The sequence below is a fragment of the Phaseolus vulgaris genome, chromosome 3 (genome assembly GCF_051622355.1).
Source record: "Phaseolus vulgaris cultivar YP4 chromosome 3, ASM5162235v1, whole genome shotgun sequence".
NCBI classification, from domain to species: domain Eukaryota; kingdom Viridiplantae; phylum Streptophyta; class Magnoliopsida; order Fabales; family Fabaceae; genus Phaseolus; species Phaseolus vulgaris.
This window is the reverse complement of record NC_143500.1, coordinates 44,644,900-44,656,992: the sequence shown is the minus strand read 5'-3', so window position 1 is coordinate 44,656,992 and position 12,093 is coordinate 44,644,900. Positions and strand designations below refer to the sequence as shown.

General features: G+C 33.8%; 3 protein-coding genes across 5 annotated transcripts; 2 read left to right on the top strand and 1 right to left on the bottom strand.

The window, feature by feature from the left end:
• The first annotated feature begins 55 nt into the window (after positions 1-55).
• Positions 56-2,216, top strand: LOC137807933 (centromere protein X). Its single transcript, XM_068608793.1, has 6 exons — positions 56-199; positions 295-343; positions 428-468; positions 1,612-1,651; positions 1,799-1,852; positions 1,956-2,216. The coding sequence occupies exons 1-6, from the start codon at positions 176-178 to the stop codon at positions 2,057-2,059; spliced, it is 312 nt and encodes a 103-aa protein (XP_068464894.1). The 5' UTR covers positions 56-175; the 3' UTR covers positions 2,060-2,216.
• Positions 2,217-3,508: 1,292 nt separating this feature from the next.
• On the top strand, positions 3,509-6,183 carry LOC137807932 (protein-L-isoaspartate O-methyltransferase 1). Of its 3 annotated transcripts, none has more exons than XM_068608792.2 (4): positions 3,509-3,741; positions 4,368-4,638; positions 5,106-5,270; positions 5,772-6,183. In XM_068608792.2, the coding sequence occupies exons 1-4, from the start codon at positions 3,736-3,738 to the stop codon at positions 6,017-6,019; spliced, it is 690 nt and encodes a 229-aa protein (XP_068464893.1). In that variant the 5' UTR covers positions 3,509-3,735; the 3' UTR covers positions 6,020-6,183. The 3 variants fall into 3 exon arrangements, with proteins under 3 accessions (XP_068464893.1, XP_090155713.1, XP_090155714.1); XM_090299587.1 differs by having other exon boundaries at positions 5,106-5,398; XM_090299588.1 differs by lacking the exon at positions 4,368-4,638 and having other exon boundaries at positions 3,528-3,741.
• A 2,170-nt stretch (positions 6,184-8,353) lies between these two features.
• On the bottom strand, positions 8,354-10,979 carry LOC137807931 (28 kDa ribonucleoprotein, chloroplastic). The gene is made up of 4 exons (XM_068608791.2): positions 10,414-10,979; positions 10,227-10,328; positions 8,722-9,012; positions 8,354-8,608 (listed from the first exon to the last, which is right to left on the bottom strand). The coding sequence occupies exons 1-4, from the start codon at positions 10,870-10,872 to the stop codon at positions 8,543-8,545; spliced, it is 918 nt and encodes a 305-aa protein (XP_068464892.2). The 5' UTR covers positions 10,873-10,979; the 3' UTR covers positions 8,354-8,542.
• Positions 10,980-12,093: the final 1,114 nt, after the last annotated feature.

The following is a 12,093-nucleotide window of genomic DNA, read 5'->3' as shown; positions in this document are numbered from 1 at the left end:
AGAGAAATTTAATAAATAATTTAAGAATAAAAATAAGATAAGTATAAAAGAAGTAGAAGTGTTTTTTTTTTAAAGTTACTTAATAGCATCGCTCTAAAGAACCCTCCTAATCCAAAGGTGTGTTGGGTGAAGGCTGTGGCGGTGATCGGCATAGCAAAGAAAGTATAGCTTTACGATGGAAGAAGTCACCTTGGATACTGTACAGCCCTAAAACCCTTTCTTCTTCTCTCTTTACACCGCAATTCATCTATGGTTTTCTATATCCCTCACTTCTTCCTTCAAATTGGGTAACAGGATCTCATTCATTCCATTTTGAAGCGCTTTTGGACACTGCGAGCCCTTGGTTCCACACTTCTTCTCTCTTACCCTCCTTTGCTTCCCGTTTATCCCATTCACTAACTTCTTTTTCTTCTGTTCCCATTTTCAGAGCCGGAAAATTTTGAAGTTAAGGACGCTCCGGATTCCGAGGTTCTTCAATTTCTATTTTTTCCTATTCCTCCTAACTCTTTTGTTTGTGTTTGTTTATTCACAGCGATATAATTTCTGAATTCCCCATGTTATTACCTCTGGGACTTTTAAATTTTCGGATCGTTTTTGCGTGGTTCTTTCCAACCACTACTTCACTAGCCTACCTGATCTGCTCATTTATTAGGATTCTGTTATGTTTACTGCATTCGATTTTAATTTTGATACCACGTTTCTATAGCTTTTTAGAAACCTTGCCAATCACATTTATGTCCGTATTAGTGTGAAGTGACGTAACTCGTAAGGTCATTTTTTAGTTATTAGTTTAGGTTATTCCCATGGTCTATTCTATTGCCCTTATTAACAAATATATGGTACAGTTCTATCATTTGTTTTTCCTTTAGTATCAATGCAAACTCACCATTGGTTTATTTCCTTCTATCTTATCCTATGCTTTGTTCATTTGTTGTTTTGAAGTCTTGTTTGTGAGGTCTTTCAATTTCAACCGCTTTATTAGCTCCAACATGCTTACACATCATACTTCAGTCAACAGAGATGATTTGGTACATGCTTGTCACAAAATCTTATTCAATCGTTACTTTTGGTCCCATCCTTGAAGAGAATTCTACTTGAAACTGTGATCATATAACCCTGAATGACAATGAACCCAAAAGTTAAATTTAGATAATGTGCTATCTGGTTAACAAATTTTGGCGGTTTATAAGCGGCTGGAGTTAGTTGCGAAGCTATTTCATATATGCAAGGGAGCTTTTTGTTGGATTTTGTAATACATGAGAGATCTGTGTAGCAAGCATGAAATACCAGGAGTGCGTAATTTTTTCAACATATCACATTGTATATATATTAATCCTTCCCCAAATTTTTGGTAAGGGAAATTGCCCTGATTGTTTCACTATCAATTTCTTGCATTCAGTTTGCTACATTTGTCTTCAGTTTAAGATGTCTATATATCTATTTCAACCAATATCTTGTTTTTCAAAGTATATTTTGTAATCTATATCTGACTGGGTGCCGTCAACAGCAACAATATCCTAAGTAGAATCTGCATTCTCTAATATTTTAGTTATTCTCTTCAACTACGTGATATCCCTTGCTTCACGGTTGCATTGGGGTTTACTGCTACAGGTAGGAGTTGGAACATCCAAGAAGAATCGGACAACTTCTGGTATTTATGTCATGTCTCCATTTTTCATTAAATTGATGGATTTATTCTCTGGTGGGGGTTATGTGATCAAGTCACGCCATGGTTGTGTTGTTATTGCAAATTGAACGTTTGCATGTTTTACTCATTTCTCCATCTTTTCTGATCCAGCTAATGGCAATGCTCTGAAGCTTACTTGTGAACTTCTCCGGATTTTTATCACAGGTGTATACATCTTAAAGAGAAACGCGTTTGTGCCTCCTTGGTCTTGACTATAAGTTTGCTCATAATCTTTATCACCTTGACATAAACCGTTCTCTTGATGCAGAGGCTGTTCAACGTGCTGCTGCTATTGCAGAAGCGGAGGGTGCTAGTCAAATAGAACCAACTCATTTTGAGATTATTCTTCCTCAGTTACTTTTAGATTTCTAAAGCATTTAAAATACTATGTGTAACTTCTACTTCCCCGCATCATAAATTTAGTAGAAAGGACATTAAGAGTTGTTGGTCCGAAGGTATGTCTGATACAACTAATTCTTTCCAGGGACATTGAAAGGGATAAAAGCTGATCATTGAAGTTGTTCCTTCACTCGTTTCATCTAACTATTTTTGAAGTTGAAGCATACAAGTTGATTTTATTTCATTAAGAAGTGCAATTTTTTTTTGTTATGCAGAAGAAAAAAGCGTAAGAAAATTAGTAAAAAATGATTGAAATAGTAAACAAGACAATAAAATGATTAAAATTCAATTGAGATAAAAGTTTTCGTCCAAGACATAATCTTAGCTTTACTTCTTTGGGTGTATCATTGATTTAAGGATATGTATTTCCCCTTGAAAGAAATTGGTTCTAGTTATTAACAAGCTTAATAATCAACCTCTTCATTTAGATTAAATTATATTATATTTCTACAATTATCACTAATGATAAAGACTAATAGAGAATTATAATTCTATCATTCTAATTGATTTTATATTAGATTGGGAAAATGGTCCTTTTTGCACAACCAATGAAATTGTATTATGATAATAACTATAGTAGAAGTGCAAATGTTAAAAAAAAAAATAAGAAAACAATTACACCTCGGCCCTTTTTATAAGGGTCTTAAAAAGAAGGGTTGAAATACTATAAAAACTTAAAATATTTTCAAGTGATATCCAAACTTAATAAAACCTGTAATTATTTCTTAGAGTTTCAGAAGTGTTGCCTATTTCAAAAGATGTAGAGATTTCTTGCTTTTTATTTCCTGCATCTAATTTGAATGGGCCCTCATTTTACTTAAAGATTGAGATTTCTCCTTCCTACATAAAATAACCCAAGAGTACTAGTATGAATTAGAAAAAAAAGTAAATTGCAAAAAAAAAATATATATATATATATATAAAAGTGAACTATGAGTAGATAAAAAATGAAAAATTATGACTAAAGGGAGATGTATGAAAATCGAGAGTAACGAACACAGGGTGTTTCTTCTTGCACCTCAACAAATTTCTGTCTGCACCCCATTATTTTAGAAAAAGACTGTCTAACCTCTTTTAAAATTGACTTCTGAATTCTCTTTTCGAAAACATACCCAGAACATATTTTATGAATTCTGGATTTACTGTTTCAGAAGCAAAAAAATGTGCTTTGAAAATGGTTTTTTGGTCTTTCAAATTTTCTATTCTGGAAACATATTTTGTTTATAGAATATCCCCTACCCTGAAATCATCTAAAATTATCAAGAATAATTTGGGTATTTTAAAGAATGTAGGAGTGCAAAAAGAAAAATGTAGGCGTGCAGGAAGAAATACCCCAACACATTTCATCGTCAAACAACAGAAAGGTCAACGCAAATTATTTAAAGCCCAATAAAAAAAAGCCCACAGACCCTAATGAGTGAAGAGGGAAGCGTGTGAAGGAAAGTGGCAAAAGAAAGATGCCATTATGCCAACTACAAGGAATGCAGCACTACAACTGAACAAGACACCGAAAAACACCAACGTTGTTTAAACACTAAACAATAATCTCAACCTGTTCCATTTACAGCATCAGTATCGCTCTGTAACAAGTAAATCCTTACTGATCCCCGAACCCTAATTTTGCTCCGGGGAACGCTATTTTCTATACGATGGAGGTAACCCCTTTCTCTTTCTTCGTCGTTTATCACTGCGATCGATCGTCAAACATAGTTTTTCACCGACGAAAACACCTCCCTATCTTTTCTTCTCTCATTTACGTCGAATCCTTGTATTGCTCTCAACTTTGATTAAAAGTTAGCAACTAAATACATAAATTATGAATTTGTTTCCACCGTTCAACTACATTACTAGAGGAGAGGCTCTTTGAATTTTATTCTGTTTGAATTTTGAACATGCTCATAAATGGAATTTTATGGTAATTCTCACTTTAGGAGTTTGAACATCGTCTTCCATATCTATAACTTACAGTGGCTATTGTTCTTCCTTTTAGTGTTGACCAATGTTATGCATGTCCAATTACGTTTTATTTGTATGAACCGTTTCTCTCATTTAGAGGCCGAATCACTCCACCTTCAGAATTGATGATTCTGGATTCCTTCTGTTTTATACCATAAATTTAGCCTTCGATTCTCTCTGCTTGCTCACCATATGGGTGCAGTTCAGATAAAAGGAATAACGGGACGCTGCTTGCTTGTGTTTTCTTACTTTGTCCTCTTATTTTCCGTAATATTTAAAACAAAAAGTAATCTAAAGTAAATATAATTTTGCAAAAAAAATATAGCAATACTGGTCTGGGAGTGCCCTCAACGAGAACAAAGGAATGGTAGATAATTTGCAGCGTTGTGGAGTTATTACTTCCAGAAAGGTAGGTGAAGTAATGGAAACCATCGATAGAGCTTTGTTTGTACCTGGTGGACTTCAACCTTATGTTGACAGTCCTATGCCGATAGGCTACAATGCTACTATCTCTGCGCCACATATGCATGCAACGTGCCTTCAGTTGCTGGAGAAGAATTTGCAACCTGGGATGCGTGTTCTGGACGTTGGCTCTGGTATAGTCTATGAACTATTTTCTTGCGAGCTATCTATAATTATATTTTTTCTAATTTATTAAAGAGAAATGAAAAAAAATCCTACTTATTAGGAATCAATTTATTCCACCACTATTGGCGTATTGGATTTGTTGTTTACAAGTCATGGATAGACTACATAAAATGTTTGTGGCGGCTGTACTAACAAGGGTGTGCAGAAAATAGTGGATGCTTTATTTCCTTCCCTTACTGTGAAGTTATAGAAGGATGATGTGGAGACTTTATAATGTAACCTTGACTGTTTTTATTGATAACACCAATACTCTCAGATTTGCGTAATCCCAATTTAATGTGGAAATGTTGTTCGTTCCTTATGTGCAATACAGAATTAAAGGATGTTCTATATAACAGGAACGAATTTCCAATGCTTTCTTTCTGTTTATTCTCTGCATTTGATGCAAATTATTCATACTTTGGCCCCTTTGCAGGTACGGGATACCTCACTGGATGCTTTGCCTTGATGGTAGGACCCCAAGGCCGTGCTGTTGGCGTGGAACATATTCCTGAATTGGTTTCTTTTTCAATTGAGAATATTAAAAAAAGTGCTGCATCTCAATCATTGAAAGATGGTTCCCTTTCTGTGCATGGTGGTGGTACGGTTTCTATATCTCCATTGATACCAAACATTGAAACTCTTTTCCACAACAAAAATACTATTGACTATGAGAGTTTAGTATAGTCCTTTTGTTAGATACGGGTGGTGTCGAAGGCTTAATGTGAGGTAAAGAATTGAATAACTTTGACGAGTCCTTCAGTTAAACAGAAATTCATAACCTGATGATCTGGATTTGGGATTTGTTTGAAATGATTGAGTCAACTCAAGTAATCTGATGGTCAGGATTGGGATTTGTTTAATGTGATTGAGTAAATTTCATCTGGAAGTAGAGTTTATTCATAACCACTTGTGTCATGACACTCCTAGATATTGTGGATTTTGAATGTCCATAGTCACTTTCTTTAACTCTTCCCCTCTGTTCTGTGGTGGTAACTGCATGGTTATTGATGTTTTTTTTTTAGAAGTTAAATAATTTGGTATGTGAAGTTGGCGGATCAATAATTTCAAATATGTAAGTGATTGTTGTGTTGATTGACAGATGGTAGGCAAGGTTGGCCTGATTTTGGTCCTTATGATGCCATTCATGTTGGAGCAGCGGCACCAGAAATTCCCCAACCACTTATTGAGCAGTTGAAGCCGGGTGGTAGAATGGTCATTCCTGTTGGAAACATATTTCAAGATTTAAAGGTCGTGGATAAGAACTCTGATGGTTCTATCAGTATTCGAACTGAGACTTCTGTTCGGTATGTGCCTCTCACTAGCAGAGAAGCTCAGTTGCGTGGTTAGTGAAATGAAAATCTGGAAGGCTTTGGTTGTCTGTACCACGTGCTGTAAGAATTTGTATATTTGAAGCTGCTGTTCTTTTCTTGCCCTAAAACAAATGATTCATGTCGATCATTCAGAAAAGTAGTTATACTAATACCATAAACATTCTCGTTCTTTGTCTGAAATCTGAATCTATTTTATGGCTTTATTTAATATTATATAAAACATTATTTTCTACGTAAGTGGTTGAGTCGAAAACTTGAACAATTGTCTTGTATTTTGCACTTTTTGAGTAAAAAACATTTGACAGTATACAAAGTTTTTATAATGTCTTCCAATCACAAACTGTTGTACATGGTAAGTTTGTTGTAATCTTAAAACTTATTACCACTATTTCTGATGGCTACTTTTGCTGCAACATCAATTGAGTAGATGTTAAATGTTTCTTAGTAGAAAAGATTAAGAAGCTTTTTGTGATTGTTAAAATTGGTAGGGTGTGGGTGTTTAATTTTTATGTCGTGTCGTGTGGCTGTATTGTAATGACACACCTTGTGTTATTTTTTACGCAATAATAGTATTCAGTTTGCGTAAAAAAATCTACACTTTAATTATGAAGTAATATATTAATTAGTTACAAATTATACATATCTTACTAGTTAATTTAATTATTGAAGATAGCAATTATTAATCACTTTAGTCGTTGATGTGAGTGTTAACTAATTTGATCATTAATTCTAGTCATTATAATTTGAACCTAAATTGATCAAGAATCTATTTTAACAATTTTCTTCATAAATACTTCAAGAAAAGAAAGAAAAAAAGTGCTTCTTTCTATTATCCACAAATTAAAAAGAAACATTTAGTAAATATTAATTTTAATTTATAAAAAAAAAAATCATTTTTCTTCTTCGTGTTTTTCTTGTCTAGAAATATTAGTAAATAAGTTTGTTCAAACTATTCAAACTTAAAACTAATTTAATTCAAGGTTTGAAAATGATATAGTAGAACTGATATTTGTGAGCTTATTGACTAGAGAAACAAATTTAAAGGACTATAGTTTGGAGTTTTCTTTTTTAATTTTAAAGTGAAGCAAATTAGTTGACATGTTTTGATTTTTTACACTGTGCTTGTAGTTGAATGAATACTGTTTACCCATATATAAAAGCAAGGTTGGCATGTGTTTTCACAGTAAAAAAGGTGAAAATAATTTTGTATTTTTATCAGCCACTTGTCTTTCTATTTCTTTTCTTTTTTTTACTAAGGCCGTAGGCTCTGATTTTATAAAATCTTTTATTTTTACGTTTCTTTTTTTTAAAAAAAAAAAGCATGCACAGACATGGCAATGTTGTCAAACTCCTAAGGCCCTATCGGTCAACAATACTTATCTTTTAAGTTTAAAGATTAAATCATTGTTACGTGACTTGACTTTCGAGAAAAATCACACGTATCTAGAATTTTTCAGCCAAATTTTGTACTATCGATTCCCTTTCATGAAAACTAATTGTAGGTGTCGATTAACTCTAAATAATTTTTATTCCTTTCTAGAGCAGTGGTACTTACAGATTAGACTAACCTTAGGATTATTGACAAATAGATTTAAGCACGTATTTGATCAGATTCTCTCCAAACAATTTTAGCCAAATTCTTCCTTGGATGCAGATAAAAACTATACTTTTGGTAACCCTTTTCTAGAAGACATTTCTGGATTTAGATTTAGATTTTCAGATGACGTTTCAGGATTTAAATTTTCAGAAGACATTTCTGAATTTCAGAAATTCTTTTCCTAAATATATTTCCAGATTGTTTGTGTTCTAGATTTTCTTTTCCAAAATGTATTTTTTTATATTTCAGATCTATTTTTTGCAGAATGATATTTTAAATTCCAGATTTTTATATCCAATTTTGGAAATTTTGAAAGGTGAGAGGGTGCGGGTTCAAATTGGTATGGTGCAAGAAGAATTTGCCCCAATTTCATTGAGTACAGTCAACATTCAGCTAAATTTGTACCATTGGTTAGTTATTAAGCTGCAAAAGCAGGAGAAGAATCTGGTCCTTCAAATATGAGAATTCCCTCTGCAAAGGAAATGAGAAGCCGATTTATCTGTGCTTGTAATTTCTTTTACACTAAAAAGTGTAACCATTCGAATAAGAAATCTAACAGATGACATGACAAAAGATCACAGCTTTGGCATCTATATAGCATGAAGTCAGTCTTAAATATCCTCGCGTCAATTCTATTTACCAGAAGATTTAAACTAAGGGACATTAACTATATTTTTTTTCTGATAAAAGAAAACTATTTGTATTTTCGAGCATCGATTGCAAACAAAATGGTTGAGAAAAGAAAATGAAGAGTTTTTCCAAAATCCCTAGAGTTGGAATTGTAACTTTTAATCATTTTCATCTGGACAAGGAATTAATAACATTAAGATGCAAATTCAATCTGAAACCAGCTGCCAAAGAAGGTAAAAATTGACACTGTATACTAAACCATTGAAAGGGAACTCAATCCGTGGACATGGAAGATTACTCTCAAGTTACCACTCAAAAGGAGCTGCGTCTAGGCTTTTCCTCTGCAATATTCACTCTGATTGTTCTCCCATCCAACTCCTGCAATAATATCAGAACCACCATATCAGAATTTTACTCCTAAGAATGAAACACAGAAGTAGTCCTTCTAATGTTACAACCAATGATCAAGTAATAAAGTACTTGTGTGTTACCTGACCATCAAGAGCAGCAATTGCATCATTCACATCAGCCTCACTGGACATTGTGACAAAGCCAAAACCACGTGATCGACCACTGTCTCTGTCATAGACCACCCGAGCCTCCTCAACCTTACCATGTTCACTAAAAATTTGCTCCAGCCGAGCTTTGTCAGCATCCCATGGCAAGTTCCCAACGTAGATTGTAGTAGATTTAAAGGTTCGAGGTGGTGGGCGGGATGAGCGGTCAGGCTGTGCCCCTTTTGGAGCGGCCTTATTAACAGTCAACACTCTTCCATTTAGTTCCTGTCACATAAAAGATGGATAAGATTCAAAACAACTCAAGAAACCACAATAAAAATAATTAGAGAAGAGAATCAATGGGCATTCTTGTTCCAGAAAAGGACATGTCACCCAAAAGACATTTCAACTTGGGAAAACTGCTAAGTCGAAACACCTTTGTATGTGCAGAAAAGTGTGAATACTCATACAAAATCTAATGAGAACAAAATTAAAGTATAAAATTCCGTTTTATTTCATTCAGTAAAAGTAACAGTCTATGACTACAGACAATAGTATTTCCAATATAATTGCATGGAGATCCCAATTTTACGATATACGTAGACACTTAGGTAAGAAGATATTCAGATGACGAAGTAAAATCTTTCGATTACAAGTTCAGGTCCAAACATTTGTACCAATTCCTTACAATTTAAATCTCGAACACATTTATTATAATGAGAGCAAAGCATCATTAGAACAAGACCAAACCTCATAGTGTCTTAGGTTAACTACTGTGAAGATTATCAAAGAGAAGCAACAATATTAATAATACTTTCCCCTTCTTGTCTACACAAGTCTATCATCATAGTTTCTCACATTCAACCCAAATTTCATTTCAGTTGGGGAAAATAAAGGGAGAAGGAGGGAGATATTAATGTACAACTAGCATACAATTCAGGATCCATAATTTGCCAACCCTGGACACATTTATTTACACTTTTACACTGGGATCTTAACATTGAGAATTAGAATTGTGTTAACATGTCACATTTGAATGGAGTGACTTGATTCTAGCCTCCTGGGCTCCATTGTTTGGATTGTTTAAAATTAGATGGAACGAAGTATAACACGATGACACATCCCATTCTATCCAATACCACTCTTTCTTCCCCTTCAATTTATTTTTTGTGAACCTAGATTATTTTCTGGCCAAGAGTCAGAAACTAATTCTTCAAAGCATCGAGACTAACATCTCTCAAATGATGTTATTTCATGGACATGGACTTCTGATTACATAATTGGGCGTGACAATCTGAGAATATACCACACCACGCTGATGCGCAATCTTTTTACTGTTCCATCACAAAATTATCCAAACTACAGAATAATAACTTTGTTTCATTCTATAATTATTCACACGACATCCAAATCCTAACACAGTTTTCCACTTGAACATTGGACCATAATCACAACCCATATAACTCAAAAACAAAATATAAACCAACACAACAACTTACATAACCACTGAACTTCTCGACAGCCTTCTCAACCTCTTCAAGCGTACTCATGGTGACAAATCCAAAGCCACGACTCCGGTCAGTAACCCTATTATAAATGACCTGAAACCACCGCCACCCACATTGAAATCAAACGTTTGAAACCTCAAATCAAACAAAACACCAACATAAACAAAGAATCACTCACCTCAGCAACCTCAACGGTGCCAGCCGGCTTAAAAAGCGAAGCCAATTGCTCGCTATCAACATCATAAGGCAAGTTCCCAACAAAGATCTTAACTTCCTCAGGTGGTTGAGCAAAACCCCCTCCCGTAATTTCTTCCACGCCGTCATCGCCTCCTTCTTCAGTTCCCCACGCTTTGTCGTCTTCGTTCTCCCATACGGCGTTTTCTCCCTCTTCTTTGGCCCAATCCGATGTCTGGGCGACGAATGTGAGGAGAGAGGGGAAGCGGGTGGTGTTGGTGGTGAGGGGAAAGAGGGAAGAATTGGAAGATGGAAGCTGGAGGTTGAGGCGCTTAGAGGGAATTGAGAGAGAAAGGGTTTTGGTATTGGCGCGGAAGAGAGAAGGGAGAGAGAGAATGCAGGATTCCGCCATTGTGAGAGTGTTGAAGGAAGGCGTGGTTGTGAGAGAAAAAGGCATAGACATGGATAGAGTTTATGACATCAGAGAAGGACACAGGTGCAACACAGAGAGAGAGATTGAGGAAAAGAAAGGATAAGGGGTATAATTGAACATAAGAAGTGAAGGGTTTTGGTGGCACGTAGGCAGTAGAACCAAAAATAACCCAGATTTTTTGGAATATTTTCTTAAGTAAATATCAAAATTGTTCCTTTAAATATTATTTTCCTGGTTAATAAGTTGCTGAATTTCATGCAAATAGATCTTGAATGTTATAAGTACACATTAGTCTTTTAATTAAGGAGACAATGTTGATTTATTCATTTGTTTTTTAGTTATTTTATAACATAAATTGATTGAACAATTTGAAATAAAGAGAAAAACTTATTGTGATGGAGAGAATCATTATAGAAGAACAAATTTTATTGAAGATATTTGTTTACTAGAAGTAAAGAATGGGAGGTTGAAATTGTCTCCATACTGTTACACTCTCTTTGTTTACGCGAATAGAAAGAGTCTCTCACACTTGTTTAGATATTGTTATTAGCATAAAAATGGGAGTAAAGAAAGGAGGAGACATTGACTAAAGACTTTTTCACATATGTGTGAAGAAACAAGTAGAAAGTCACCTTAGTAGCTTGATTTTACCATCATTTAAGAGTGTTACAAAAATGTAAGAAGTCATGAAAATCCAAGAACGAGTATGAATAGTCGTTTCTTCAAAAACACCATAATCGATTATGTTTGATTTTTTAGTTGATAAATGATGTTCTAAAACTCCAAAGTCGATTATGACTAGTTATTTTACGCATTCCTTTTATTTAGTTCCAAGATTGGTCATGGCTCTTTTTTTTTTAAGTGATAATCAATTATGGCTTAGCTATGGGTGTGGTTAGTTGCTTTTGTAGGAGTTTGTAGTGTGGTTAGTTGTTAATGGAGATGTGATTAGTAGCTGATGCTGGTGTGATTAGTATAAATAACAATAATAAAATTATATTTATAATATGAAGAATAAATATAATTATTTATAATAAAAATAAAGTTATATAATAATAATATTAATTTAAAAAATAAATATAAAAATAATATTATTTAATTATTTCTTGATTAAAAAATTTATAATTATAAATATTTTATAATTTTTTATATATGAATAATGTATTTTTTCAAAAAAAAAAATATTTACAAAATTTTAATTAACTCAAATCTACACAAAAAAATACCCCATTTCATTATTCAAATATTTTT

Coding starts and splice junctions, on each gene's coding strand:
- LOC137807932 (XM_068608792.2), top strand. Junction 4,639..5,105: donor TGTTCTGGACGTTGGCTCTG/GTATAGTCTATG, acceptor GCCCCTTTGCAG/GTACGGGATACCTCACTGGA. Junction 5,271..5,771: donor CCTTTCTGTGCATGGTGGTG/GTACGGTTTCTA, acceptor GTTGATTGACAG/ATGGTAGGCAAGGTTGGCCT.
- LOC137807931 (XM_068608791.2), bottom strand. CDS start 10,872: ATGTCTATGCCTTTTTCTCTCACAACCACGCCTTCCTTCAACACTCTC. Junction 10,329..10,413: donor GCACCGTTGAGGTTGCTGAG/GTGAGTGATTCT, acceptor CGGTGGTTTCAG/GTCATTTATAATAGGGTTAC. Junction 8,609..8,721: donor TTGCTGCTCTTGATGGTCAG/GTAACACACAAG, acceptor ATATTATTGCAG/GAGTTGGATGGGAGAACAAT.
- LOC137807933 (XM_068608793.1), top strand. CDS start 176: ATGGAAGAAGTCACCTTGGATACT. Junction 469..1,611: donor AGGACGCTCCGGATTCCGAG/GTTCTTCAATTT, acceptor TTACTGCTACAG/GTAGGAGTTGGAACATCCAA. Junction 1,853..1,955: donor TCTCCGGATTTTTATCACAG/GTGTATACATCT, acceptor CTCTTGATGCAG/AGGCTGTTCAACGTGCTGCT.